The 14246-nt window shown below is 40.1% G+C and overlaps 2 protein-coding genes across 2 annotated transcripts; both read right to left on the reverse strand.

The window, feature by feature from the left end:
- Positions 1 to 744: 744 nt before the first annotated feature.
- kifbp (kinesin family binding protein) lies at positions 745 to 8457 on the reverse strand. The gene is made up of 13 exons (XM_053424205.1): positions 7938 to 8457; positions 7086 to 7184; positions 6750 to 6829; positions 6560 to 6618; positions 6190 to 6314; positions 5910 to 6003; positions 5150 to 5262; positions 4632 to 4781; positions 4241 to 4315; positions 3393 to 3555; positions 3094 to 3268; positions 2817 to 3002; positions 745 to 2162 (listed from the first exon to the last, which is right to left on the reverse strand). Exons 1-13 carry the CDS (start codon positions 8406 to 8408, stop codon positions 2012 to 2014), a joined length of 1941 nt encoding a protein of 646 aa, XP_053280180.1. The 5' UTR covers positions 8409 to 8457; the 3' UTR covers positions 745 to 2011.
- An 848-nt stretch (positions 8458 to 9305) lies between these two features.
- mpc1 (mitochondrial pyruvate carrier 1) lies at positions 9306 to 13168 on the reverse strand. Its single transcript, XM_053423678.1, has 4 exons — positions 12973 to 13168; positions 11404 to 11500; positions 11100 to 11232; positions 9306 to 10164 (listed from the first exon to the last, which is right to left on the reverse strand). The coding sequence occupies exons 1-4, from the start codon at positions 13045 to 13047 to the stop codon at positions 10131 to 10133; spliced, it is 339 nt and encodes a 112-aa protein (XP_053279653.1). The 5' UTR covers positions 13048 to 13168; the 3' UTR covers positions 9306 to 10130.
- Positions 13169 to 14246: the final 1078 nt, after the last annotated feature.

Below are 14246 nucleotides of genomic sequence, written 5' to 3' on the forward strand. Positions count from 1 at the left end.
TTTTTTCGGTTGGGAGGTAATTCTATTTGTGTCGGGGTGTTTAATTTTAGGTACTTCATTACAATTTTAAGTAACAATGTATTGTAAAAAATAAGTATGTACAGGTTTGTGTGTACTGTACGATTTTACAAGATTTGTATGAAAAGGAAAAGTAATGTAATGATAAAATTACCAGGAATCGGTCGGTGTGGGTGAGTGTGTGTATTCCGTGTAAGGGCAGGATTTCCAGTAAACTTACTCAGCCCAATTGTAATTCCGTTTTTTCATTAGTTTCTAGTGTCGATGTGCTGAGCAGGTTTGTCAGTTGTTGTTGCACGTTGGGACAAGCACTACAGAGGTTAATGGGAGCATAAATTAAAGCAGGAATTGCAGGTTTTGATGCACTGAAATAGTCTTTGCATTGTGTAGGAAGGGCACAACTAGTGTGTGTGTTTGTGTAGCGGGGTATTTGACAAGTTTTGTAGCTGTAGGTGAAGCTGTGGGTACATGTCCTGTGGCTACAAGCATGGAGGAGGGCAAAGAGACAAGACCTCATGATTAGCGAGAAGCTGCATCAGCACAGACATGTGACTTGTGTTGCAGACGTTTCCCGTAATGAAAATGAGGATTCTAAGAAATTCTGATTTCATTTCTCTCTGGTGGGTGAAATGTGCCCTTTGAACTCATCAGCACAGTGTGATAATTGTAAATAACAGTGTTACAATATGTGAACATTAAGGAGAAAACTACAGAAGAAAAAAAAACGTATTCTATAACTTTTATAGATTATACACCTTCAAATAGTCACAGTCAGCTTTCAATGGACAACATTTTACACATTTCTCTGCATAAAGCAGTTCAACAATGTGGAAAAACTACTTCTCAAACTACAATGAGATAAATTAAGCCTTTTACTCACAGACTGAGTCATTAAATTCAGAGCGGTCTTTCTCTAATGTGGAATTACAACAGATTAAAAGCCGAGGATCTTTTTTACAGTTATCTCCTCACTGCAGCACATTGACATAGCCCCCTGACTTACAGGGATAGTTCATAGAAAACTTTAAATTCACTCGTTATCTACTCACCCCTGTGCCTTCACTCTGGGTGGGTGAAGTGTCTGAGTCCACAAAACACTTTTGGAGTATTAGCCTAAATGTCCTGTTATCCTCCTCTGGGGCTGCGTTCCCATGTGGATCACAGAGGACATTTAGGCTAAAAACCCGGTGTAAATGAATGTCGGGGCTTACGGACACTTGGACGACACCACAGGAGCAGTATGGAGGCACTTTCTGTTCTTTTCTGTGGTTCCTTTTTACATCTGAAGAACTGGTCACCATTTACTAGAATTGTTTTGGATTCGGCTGCAACACTGTTTACCCCTGAGACTCAAAAAGTGTTTTCTGGACTCAAACACTTCACCCACCCCTCTATCGACATGAGTGAAGTATCATTTATTGGGTGACCTATAAGTGTGTAATATTTCATTGGTTTAATATCATTACATACAGTGTCTAGTGTACACAGTGTGACTCCTCAATGAATGGAATAAGGTACACAGGTGTGACTGGATAAAACCTACATAATGCAAATTATGACGTCTAATAAACCAACATCCGTTTAGTCAAGGCAATATAATAACGTTGTGCTAGCAGGAGGATTATTTCTGCTGATGTGCTGCAGCAGCGTCTGAATTCTGAGGAGTGGAAGCAGCCTGTTGGTCGTACAGAGTGAATCCCTCTCTACCGCTCACCAGCTTTTGTTGTTAGTGTGGCCACAGTAACCAAAGTTACAGGCTGAATTAGTAGTGAAACTGACTACCTTTCATTACACAGAGGAAAGCACATATGTACAGAGTGTAATGTGTCTGATGGTCATGTAAAAGCAGCATTCTCACTGGAAAAAAAAAATAAGGAGATCACCAATACATATACAGGGAGCGAGACGGTGAGTCCATCTACCATCAAGTTACTGAAACGGTTGGAGAGTCTCTGATAGATTATAAAGTCGTGAATTTAGATCGATGGATTAATTAGTCAACCAACGAGTTGTTTGTTGCCATCCGGGCTTTGAGCCGGTTGATTTTGAGAGGGAGTAGACCAACCATCTCCCTACTCAGCTCCAGCTCCGTCTCCACAGTGGCCGTTGCCTCCGGGTGGGACTCACAATACTGCACCACGTACCTAGACAACAGGTGGAGGGGGAAAGTGAGGATCAACACGTTACTCAAATAAACTTGGCAGCTGGCTGCATTTAGACTGTTAGAGCACATCCTTGTGTTCATCGTCTCTGACAGAGAGGTTCTGTTTTCAGAGTGAGATATCAGGATTACACAAAGTGGTGGTTTATTTTGAAGCGGATCCGGATCCAGAATTGTTTTTACTTTCTTTAACATTGTGAGACAAAGCTTCTCAAAAAAATTATGTTGAGATTTTTCTAAAAAACAAAAATCAAGCATGTGTCAAGTGACAATGTCTATGAACAGGTGACATTTTGCGAAGATCTTGAACGATCCTGATTTTGCTAACAAAATATGTATTTTTGCTGGGTGATCTTTATTCCTTTCTACTATATCACACAATGGATGGTTTGCATATATTTAATGTAAACAGTTTGCAGTGTCTCATCTCAATTCATGAATGTGTGCTCTTCTAATTTTAACTAATTTCCTCTTCCCTTTCTAGTCCATCAATTAGATCCTTCTTTTATTCAATTTTCCTCTTACTTCTTTATTAACCTATTTTATCAATCTACTGTCATCCTGTAGTTTAATACACATGTAGTCCAGAAGGTTTTTTGTATGCATCTACCTAATTTAAGAAAATGTATACTCATACTTGTAGTTATCGAGAGATTTGTTGAGGTTTTCCAGCTGATCAGAGGCTGGAGAGCTGATGATGCGGCCGTACAGTCGGGCTACTCTGAAGCGAGCCACCAGAGCTGGTCTGAGCACCTCCTCCTCCAGGTGCTCCGGAACCTTCCCTTCTGGAGAACATAGAGAGTCTAGGAACATCTGGAAGTACCTGGAGAGGAGAAGATAATAAATAAATCAGATTGAGTAGCAGAGATTTTTCAGACATTCATCAGGTACAACAATCACACACATACACTCACTTTGCAGATGTAGAGCAGAGGTGGTTGAATTTCTTAACGGTGTGGCTATCTAGCGACTGTGTATCAGATTGTCTGTTGGCCAGCATCAGTTTCAGGTCCATCATTTCACTGTAGATCTCTGCCAACTCAAACATCAACTGCCTGCGGATCATTAGGTAGTACCGGGAATTTAAGTCTACAGAGGTAGAAAGACACAATGGGTTATTTAATCTTTTTTTCAACTGAATTCTATCTTGTGTGAATTTTCAAAAGGACCAAACAAACAAAGTTGAGACTCGAGGACAAAATGAGGTCGGTACCATTACAGATGGTCTCTAACATATCAACTCTTCGTTTGTGCATTTTGCAGCGTCGCTCCAGATCCTCCTCAAAGAAAGCTAGGGCCCTGAATAGAGCGCTGTAGTCCTGCAAAATCTCCACATGGTCCGTCACATATCCATCCATCTGAAAGTACTCCTTGGCCTGCAAGAGACAATCAAAGGTTTAAAAAGACAGGCACAAAGACAGATCAATAAAAGACGAAGAGCCAATTCATTTCAGACGTCACCATCATTTATGACAGTTGAAATTTGCTCTTTTTTTTAAGTAAACTTGTGTGGATGAAAAAACACAAAAAATGTCTGAGGGGCAGCTCTGGCATGAAAACTATCTATGTGTAATTCATAATTTGTGTAGAATATCTGTCACATTACATTTGCTTCAATTGAGTCACACTTCTGTGGCGTCTGTCTTCGCACGCTGCCTTTGTCACTGTGAATAATTTACTTCAAAGTTGAATCTCATCAAATTGAAACATAATCAACATAATTTGACCACGCAATAATATTTCATTTATCATCCGAGTGGTTTGCTTCTTGGGAAGAATACTTGAGAGAATGTGCCTGAGAACAGTAAGGAAGAGACGAGTAGATCAAGTGCAGTGCAATGGGCTTGACTTCAGCTTTGGTACATTCACACTCATGCGTTTACTTATTTCAATCTATTAATTATCTATCCAACTTTTAACATAATACCAATTTGCATATATTTGGACTGTAGGATGAAGTCAGAGTGCCCAGAGAAAACATGTAAAATCCACACAATCTGCTTTACATGATGGTGTGTGACGGTGTGCAACAGTGTGTATCCGTGTGTGTGTTGAGTATACCTGTGTGACATAATTCTGTCCCACTAGAAACACAGCTCTGGCCTCCGTGAAGTCCAATGGGCACAAACAGCAAACCTAGGAAACATAAAGGAGAAACTTTGAGGTTATCAACAGTACTGAGCCTTTAAATAATTTGCAGAATGGCGCCCTCTAGTGATAGAGTCATCTTTGTTCTTCAGTTCTGACCACATACGTTCTAAGTTTATTTGGCTTTTTATCCATCCACTGACACTAACACATCAAAATATTTTTTGACATAAACATGACATTCAGTTTATGAGCCAGTGAATTAACACATTATCAATAAAGGAGAATAAAATATTCCTTAACAACAGTTTTAAGTTGACATTGCTCGCAGCAGTCTAATTATTATCTAACACAATATCCAGACCTTTTCTTCCAGGCTAGCGATGGAGTCGAAAGTGTCTTCAGAGCCAAACAGCACAGCGCTCTTCCTGCCTTTCTCTTCCTCCTCCTCCTCTTGTCGTCTTGCTCTCTTCGACTCTTCTTGACGATCAGTATCCAGCTCTCCAATGTTGTCCTGGTGAAAAACACTTTATTTTAAATTATTGTGTACTTCTGAGCTCAGAGACATGAGCAGCCATAAAGATAATTTACACAGGAAAAGATGCATATCAAGGTTTGTTAATGTGATGATATTTAATCCTTTAACTTTAGCTTAGACATAGGTGAACAATCTTTGGAACAAAATCGTTTTTCTTTGGGATTTCTGCTGATAATGTTGATGTTTTTGTGGGTGCTGCTCTTTCTGTTCAGTCATTATGGCTGTTGCTGTTTGTTCATAAGACTGGAGTGAAAGTCATGAGAACCCGTGTCCCAGTCATGAGTCTATTATAAAAACAGCCACAGGCGCACACGAGTGCACACACAAGCACAATCATGCAGTACCTCAAGCTGCTTCTTAGCATCCTGCAGGAGGTTGAGGCAGTATTTGATCCAACATCTCGCAATATCTGCTCTCTTTTGTCTGAGCTGCTCCCTAGCCTCACTCTCTGTCTCACCTGTGTCAGACAGAAGGAGTGAGAGACATTAGGACATGTCAGGAGAGAGAGGGAAGGAGTGCTGTATGTGTACATGACAAGGAAAAGTAAGTAAGCCCTTTGAAATGACCTATTCATGAATAAAGATGTCTTCAAACATGGTCTGATCTTCATTTAAGTTACACATTTGAACAAACACAATAAACTTCAAACTGCTACCACACAAATCATTGTTTTGTTCTTGTCCATACTGATTGCAATCGGAAATTCCCAGTGTAGGTTAGAAAAAGTACGTGAGACTAGTCACTAGCAAAAGCTTACGTGAGTCAGGAGTTAAGAAACCTGGAGACTGAACAATGAAAAAAGATTGAAGTTGTGTGTTAGAGCAACTTCAACATCTAAAACCACAAACATTTTCAGTTTTCTATTCACACGGTGCAACTGCTGGTGTGGACTGTGACACACAGGAAAGAAAGAATTGTGTATTTTCATGAAGCTAGAAATTGTCACCATACAGATGCTTGATATTCAACAGTTAGAAAAACTTGCTTTAAACTGAGCTGAGCCAAAATGGCTTCAAAGGCTTTGCTCACAGTTGTGTTATCAGTCCAGAAAAACAACGCGAAACCAAAGTTAATATTTATATTAATTAAAATGTTTATACTTACTTTCCTGTGCTGCAGCCTCAGAAGGAGCCTCTCCTGCCAAACCTGCTACAACAGTTGCCGCTGAGAGGCAATGTCTGCCTTCCATGTAGTTGCCCTTAAAAAATTCACACACACATATACACACTGTAAAACTGAACCACAGAGAAACTGGAATTTTCCCATGTAGTGGAAACGGTGACATTCAAATCAAACCAGTAGAACATTCTGGCTCATATGCAAATGCACATTTTAGGTTTTAAAGAAATAGTTTTTAATCTATAAAAATCTATCTCAGCCTCACCTTAATGATGTAATACTGTGATAGTGAAGCAGCGTTCAGGGCCCACTCCATCGGATTGAACTCTTTTAACTTTAACTGTCTCTGCAGGGTGCTGTGACAGTAGGTGGCTGATCGCTCATTTTGACCTGAAAGATAAATCACACGAATTATAACTATTTAAATAAATAAGGATGTCAATTAGCTAAAATTACTCCACTTCATTTTATTCACAGAGATAAATATTAATCCCTAAATCTTCATAAACTCTTCAACAACCAGTGGATGCTCATGTAGATTCTGGAGCTTCTTTGTCATTTACTGTTATTGTATATTTTTTACATGAGCAAAACAGTTAATACATACTGTTCTGTAAAACAATTTTCCTACTCACCAAGGTTTTTATAGACTTGAGCAAGGTAGTACATGGTATGAGTGTAGGCCAACTCGAACCTGGTAGGTATAAGAGTAAAGATGGAGTGAAGGTAAAGAAGGGAAAGTAAAGTAACGACATGATTATAACTACAGGCAGGTAAGATCTGTGTGCACGTGTCTCTATGTGGACACTGGAGGTTACAGCTTACCTCTTGGTTCTTTCCTGATGTGTCAGCAGGTTCTCCTCAGTAGTGAAGTACTCCGTCATGTCAGTGGGAGGACTGCCATCCTGAAAGACAAGAAAAAAAAAAAAATTCTGGTGTCAAGATTAGTTGAAACACTTAAACTGATAGAGACGGATGCAAAATTGCTCCATTTTGGCTACCAAGAGCACATTTCGTCTATATAAAGTGCTGTGTAAGTAGCATGTACACAACGTTTACATAAAAAACACAACAACAACAGTCAGACACATGAATAATTTGACAATGGGGAGACCAATGAACAATGATTAATAAATCTGTCAGTCACCAGATGAGACTCACCTCCTTCATATATCGAAGGTAGATGGATTCTGCTGTCTCCAGGAATCCCTGAGCTGCCTCCGTCTCGTCCCAGCCGGCCGACAGGATGCCCAGCTGGTTCTGAGGACACACACAAACAGAACACATGATCAATATCATCTGATCAACTGATCCATTACTACTTCTACTTGGATCTGGTTTTGAGAGGAATCTCCTACTAACAACGTGATGGCTTTACTGGGACTCTTGTAGCTGGTCATAGATACATGACCCATAAGCTGGACTGTGTGCAAAAGGGAAGAGGTGGTGCACGCTGCCTTGGATCAGTAGCAGCATCTCAGTCATAATCTATTAGGGTTGTCGAAAGGATCCATACTCAGATACTACAACACACAAGCAGAACAAACTTGGCGAAGCATCGTTAGGACCGACACCCAGGTCTTTAAGACGAATATTGAAAGGCCAGTAAAGCTCCTGTTTCAACAACACTGAAGTATTGATCAGTTTTTTTATGAACGTTAACAGTTTAACTATGAGCAATAAGCCGATAGCCACATTGGCCCTCTGTTAAGTTATCATAAAGCCATCGGCTATGACGACTAACGCGAATGTGGGAGCTGGGCAGCTGAGCGTCTGTCACGGTCAGAGACAGAGATCCTTTGACAGGACAACACAACTGTCTGTGTCTGTCTGAAGAGTCACAGACTGGAGCTGAGACAAGTCCACCAGCAACCGAACATTGATGTCATCGTCTGTAGTGTTCTAGTCTTCTGTCAAACATTTATGTGTATGCCTCTTCATGTTTATATTAGAAACCTCTGCTGCCAGGCTCATGGACAGTTTGTCTTTTATTCATGTTGAAGTGAGCATTACCCGGGCGTTGATAAACAGCGACACATTTTCAGATGACGCTGTGCATCTGCCCAGCAGCTTCAGGCAGTTCGTCAGATGCTCCTGTCCGGCAGACAGCTCCTCCGTGTCGACGTGGTTGACGCCCAGGTAGTACTCCACCGCCCCGAGCCGAGCGGCCCGCAGCCCCGCCGGAGAGTCTCCGGAGAGTTCGCGCTGACCGACCCCATCATCCCTCTGCCCGTCCACCGGCTGCTCCGCCGGCCGCTGCTCGCAGCCGCCGCCGCCCTCCTCCTCCTGCTCCTGGTCTTCACCGTCTCCGGCTTCGAAACACTTGAGCGCGGAGTAGATCTCCCGGAGCAGCTCCCGGGCCTTGTACTTGGAGCGGAACGGCTCGTTCTCAGGGTCTTTTCGTGATTCCACCTCCGTCAGGTTTTGGGCGTTGGTGAATCGGTCGCAGATCGCTTTCCACTCATCACTGCGCAGGGACGCCATGTTGCTCCTCTTCTTCCTCTGTGATGCTCGGCTGCGACTTGCTCGTTTCTGTATACAGTCTGTGGTTACTGTCGCACTACTCCCACCTGCTGGCGTTAACGTGGCATCGCATCTATAATGTCCACATCCATTACATAAGAGCAATTCAGAGGTAAATGTGCACTTGAGGATTGAATTAAAGTCCACCATGACACTGAAGTCTACTTTTGACACATCTGGAACTGGAACTACTACTAAAATACAGTTTGTACCTCATTGACTGTGCAATACTTTATGTAATGTTCTGTTTTAAAGGTTCAGTGTGCAGAACCTGTGGAGGCCTTCAGTTGTCATAAAAACTCAAAAGGCCTTTAGTATGTCCAGTGTGGGCTACTATATGAAACATGCCGGCCTCCGCAGTGGTCCGCTCCTGATGTAAATATGCAACATTTAAATATAAAGGGGCCGTTCTAGGGTAAGATTCATACAGTTAAGATGAAACACAATTGTGAAGACATCACTAGGATTATTTTATATTCAATTTCTGCCAATATATCCCTTTCACCTAAATCTTACACACTGTGTTTAATTGTTTGGATATATGCGATCACAAAAATGTTGTAATCTCTCTTGTACCTAAATTGTAAATATTCGATGTGAAAGGGGATTCAAGAAATAACCAAATAAATAAAAAGTTTCAAAGAGTTTCACGCTCAGTGTTAATTTAACAGGGCATTAGGTTGCAGAGCTAGCTGCTGAGTGTAAATACAACGCAGGGGCCCCCATGGGGAAATATCTGACCGAGCAAAGGTTGCCTGTTCTCTGAGTTATAATCATCATGGACCAAACAGACAAGAATAATGAGAAAACTACAGTCGCAAAGTCCAACGTCAGAAAAACAGTCATCAAAGCTGTGAATTGTGTTCAAGTTGGTTAAAGCCAGTTTATTTAACAAACCCAGAGAATCAAAATTGTGAATCAGGGAAAGAGAATGTGAAGTGTACAATGACAATAAATTAATATGCATATGGTACATTTGGTTAGCACTGACAGAGGCAGCTTGTCTTTCCCAGTCATGTAGGATTATATATTGGTGATCTCAGCCTAAAGTTTACAGATTTACAGTGTGGGGGTAGCTGCACCACATAAAAACACAAACATTTAAGTTTTTATAATTTAAACATTTGATTAGGTAATCATTATTTATCATAACACAGTAAAACGTGTCAAATCAGATCCTCAAATATTGTTTTCAATGTACAGCAACAGTATCTTTCTCCTGTGTGTGTCCTGTGTGTCAGTAAAGGTAAATGAATGAAGTCCATATACTGAGCTGAACTAAGGTTAAATTCTCTGTCAAATATGCTGAACATGTCAATTACTTATTAAAATGTTATGGCTGAGCATTATGATGTTCCAGCCTCATTCTTACGTGTTGAATGATCAGTGGCTTCTCTGTGCAAAGCATCTAGTAACCATCAGGCTTTTGTGCGTCATGTTGATGTAGCAAAACAATTTAAAAATAAATCACAGCAGTTGACCTTTTTTCACTAAGGAAAGCGTTTGCTTTTTCTGTCTGTATCTTAAAAAGTGACTAAAACTTCATGAGGATGATGAGTCGTGGTAATTTCATAGGGTAAGTGCCACGGTTCAAATGATTCGTTAAAATGTTGATGGTTAAGGTGGCTGTTGTCACAGCATGGTGCCATAATGAAGTGGATCTTCTCCATCTGCTTCACGTTGTCACTGAGATTGAGATTGCTTCTTCTTCTCCATGCTGAAATAATGCAGAGACAGTCAGTGCATACGAGTCGTTCACAAACTCATTCTCTAAATTGCTCTCAACCTAGCTCTTATTTTCCTAACATTAACACCATGTTCATTACATCACGTTACACTTTCTCCACTGGAGTGTATCCGAGAAGAAAGTGTTTCCTCTTAACTTGAGTCATTGAAATATTGAGTAAAAGTGAAAAGACTTGGCGGTAAAATAAGGACCAGGTTAAAAATAACTGGCCATTGAATAATTGCAACCACAAATGACAGAGAACATACAATGCATAAATAAGATGAGGTGAGACAAACTTTGTTTAAACACACAAGTTTCATATTAAAGTAGACAGTATAAGAAGTAGCCTGATCCGCCACCTGTACAAGATCACAGACATTTGCAGACAAGTCAGGTGTCATAATAAATATTAAAAAAAAAAAAATTAAAGACTGTAGACTAGGAGCACCATGCCAATGGAGGCGTGGGTGAAGTGTTTGGGTCAACAAAAAAAAATTGTGGTTCTGAGCAGTAAACAGGGTTTTGTGGACTCAAACTCTTCACCCACCCCTACATCACCATAGTTGTGAGTAGATAATGTGTGAAATTTCATATTTCTGTGAATTGTCCCTTTTAAAGATGCATCACCTGGCAGAGCAGGGTATGTGGTTGCATAATCTAGCAGTCAAAGTAGACTATAATACTGGTCTGCTATACAAGCTAATATAACAATATAAACAAAACAATATTTCCAGTATCTGCAATGTATTGCAGAAATATTGCTCAAAAAGAACTAACTGAAAAAAAACATGGTCCAAGCTTCCCTTCTTTAGCACATGACAGCACAGTAAACATGGATGAAAAAAAGTGTTTACACATCCTCTTCATTAAGAAATCCCCTTGTCCACAATAACAAAGAAACATTGGATTGGAGCGTGACTTACTTGTGTCTCATGAGACGACTGCCCTGGATTAGCTGTGCAGACTCATTGGTCAAATGGCACGCAAAGAGCAGCCAGTTGCGTGGCTGCACCTTGTAGGCGAACCTCATGAAGAGCAGTGAGTAACAGGACAGAGCTGAGAGTGGGGGGGACACAAAAGACATTTATTAAATCAAATTTTTTAGCTAACATCAAATCCTGGACACTTCTTACCCCTGCTTAAATATGTAAAACACAGGATGTGGGCATTTTGTGCCATGCAGTTATACTGTTGTGTTTAATCTGTATATCTGTCTGTGTCTCTTACCGAATGTCATCCTGCCACTGATAATCTCAGGGCTCTTCTTCATATCTGCTATGGCGGCTATGGGAAGACCCCAGTTTGCGATAGGACCCCAGAAATGCTGAATTCACACACACAGAGACAAATTATAATACTAGACATTTATCGTACACTTGTTGTACAGCAGAGCAGAATTACAGGACAATGAAGTTGTGAACTCTAAACAGTTAAATCCACAATGTGAATTGAAAAGGTGATAGAAAAGATAAGTAGTAAAGATTTGAAAATGATACACTTAAACACACGTGCACTCATATTGAAAGGTATGACTATAAAGTCAAAATAAGAAGGTAGACAGATAAACCAGTGGACAAACACTTATTGTATACTGACAGACAGATGGAAAGACACCATGGATGAGATCTTACCGTGCTGTTGAATGTTGTTTATTAATCCAGGGTCACAAAGAAGGGAAAAGGAGAAACACAGATAAGTCATACTGAATGATCTATGTCACAATACAGCTAATGCCACTTTAAACAGACATTTCTGTAAGTATAAACAATGCAGAATTCATGTGTGTTTAAGTTGAAATGTTATGAAAAAAATATTTCTTATTTTCCTAATTGAAAACCTACATATTAGTTTGTATTTTTATACCGCTGTGGTTTTATATATGTTTAATGTCAAACTATTGAATATAAGTCAATGAGATTTCTTTGTCACAAGGGTTTGATAACATCCATGCAATCAATCCCAATTCTTTCAATATATCCACGTATGCTGGTCGATATATCTGTCTCGAAAAATGGTTCTATTCCCTAATATCGGCACTGGTCCATATCTGTTGCGCCACTGCTTGCATTACATTAATAAAAAAAAATGATAGACATGATGACAAAAACACAACAACAATACAGTCTGGTTTTGTCAGGAAGCCAGGCTTGACGCTAGGTGTCTTACCAACATCATCATAATGTGTGTCTCAGACTCGCCCACAGGTTAAGTGCATTGTTTGACGTTCAAACTGTATTTATGTAAACAGAGACGACCTCTTGCGTCACTCAGAAGTTTGCCTTTAATCTGTTGCAGGTAAACAAAGCACCAGAGCACACAGACACATTAACCCACCACCTCGACGTGGTCCGAGGTAATGTGAACTGATTTCTCTGCTTGTTCACACCCAGTTCAACACTGTTATTAATGCTTAACTCAGTATGACTTGCACATGTTGTTTCTGTGCGTTTCTACACAAACTGAGCGAATATCCCCTTAAGTGTGTTTTAGCATTAAAGCATAAAAACTACTTCATCCACATGTCGATGAGCTGCATCTAAACTGGAGTGACAGGTTCTCTCCGCGCTCCACTTCAAACACAAGTGCCCTTAGAAGCTGACAGAGAAAACCCGTTTCGACACAGCAGACAGAAACATGGGAATGCGTGGAACTGGCGACAGAGTTTAAAGCATCAGCCTGGTTGTTAAATATTACCAAAAGTTACCAGAAGCTAGCAGCTCATTTAGCCATCGGGCTAACGAGAGTTAGCATGCGCGTCAAGCGGTGCTAACACATACACTTACAAACGTCTAATACAGACCTCATCAAATAATCCCTGAAGTCTTTGCTCTTCAGGTAATCAAACGATTTCCTCACGATAACCCCGGCCATGGTTTCACGCTGTGTTGTGGTGTGTTTCAGCCGAGAGAGAAGCAGCGACTGCCTGAAGGACGACGACTGGAAACTCAGAGCAGAGGACGACCGGTCAAATTTTCAGCAACAACACTGCGCTTTACGACACTGCCGTAAAGACGTGACGCAGATGCTCCGGTCTATCGCCTGATAAAATACTTTTTAAATATATATCTACACAAACATGAACAGAAATAAATCGTGTACTTTATGCATTACAAAATAGGAAATTTAATCTTAAGAGTCATGATAGCTGAACGATTAATATGTGTATATTATTGAAATGTATTTTTTTCCCTTTGTATACTATTTTTTTCTTTTCTTCACCTGAACACCTAAAATGTTTATTGTTTATTGCCTATGTGCAATGTAAAGTATTAATAATAATAAAAACAAATATTATACTATATGTAATAAAAATCTAATAACTAAGAGGTAGGCCGTGAATTACATTTCTCTAAAAACCTCTATTGTCATACAGTACAAGTCACATGGGGTCATATCTGATTGTTTCTGTCGCCTGATAAGCTCAGACAGGATAATACTAACACACAGAGATAAGACCAGGGTTATAAAATGACTGTTATGATAATCTGCTGAAGACAGAAAGCTGCTTTAATGTGCAGTAGATAATACAAGATTTGAAAATGAAACACTTAAATATACACGCACTTATATGACTATAAAGTCAAAATAGGAAGGTAGATGGATAAACCAGTAGGCAAACACATACTCTATACTGACAGAAAGAAGGAAAGACACCAAGAATGAGTGCTTATCATGCTGTTGAATGTTTAAAAAGATCCACTAAAATCATTATGATTACATGTTCAAGTTCAAATATAAATTTATAACAAAATCTAAACATTTCTCTGTTTTTCTGTCCAGCATATGGTCTTATCTATTTAGGTGCCATGCTGTTTGGGCTGAACATTATAAGTGTTTCCTGTCTGAGAAATTTTGGGCCAGTCTTCACAACTTCTAAGGGCAGTCTAAGAGTTGACACTTGGTTTTCAAGTTCTGATTAAAATCTAGTTTAGTTTGGAGTTAAGGGTCATGGTTAGGGAAGATGAACAGAGCTCGTTACGTTTGAGAGGCAGCGTACCATCCTCCCCTTGACATGTTCTCTCCCCTAAATGGACCAGGGGCTATTCGTCACCCGCAAAAAAGCTATAACT

This window comes from Pleuronectes platessa, chromosome 1 (assembly GCF_947347685.1).
Source record: "Pleuronectes platessa chromosome 1, fPlePla1.1, whole genome shotgun sequence".
Lineage (NCBI taxonomy): Eukaryota > Metazoa > Chordata > Actinopteri > Pleuronectiformes > Pleuronectidae > Pleuronectes > Pleuronectes platessa.

Bases quoted from the DNA above. Each gene is read 5' to 3' on its own strand.
- kifbp (XM_053424205.1), bottom strand. From the start codon at position 8,408: ATGGCGTCCCTGCGCAGTGATGAGTGGAAAGCGATCTGCGACCGATTC. The intron at 5,263-5,909 runs GTAAGTATAAAC...TGTCTGACACAG, and splicing joins TGAGGCTGCAGCACAGGAAA to GTGAGACAGAGAGTGAGGCT. The intron at 3,556-4,240 runs GTATACTCAACA...TGTCTCTTGCAG, and splicing joins GACAGAATTATGTCACACAG to GCCAAGGAGTACTTTCAGAT.
- mpc1 (XM_053423678.1), bottom strand. From the start codon at position 13,047: ATGGCCGGGGTTATCGTGAGGAAATCGTTTGATTACCTGAAGAGCAAA. The intron at 11,501-12,972 runs GTATTAGACGTT...GTGTGAATTCAG, and splicing joins GGGATTATTTGATGAGGTCT to CATTTCTGGGGTCCTATCGC. The intron at 10,165-11,099 runs GTAAGTCACGCT...GCATTATTTCAG, and splicing joins AGTCGTCTCATGAGACACAA to CATGGAGAAGAAGAAGCAAT.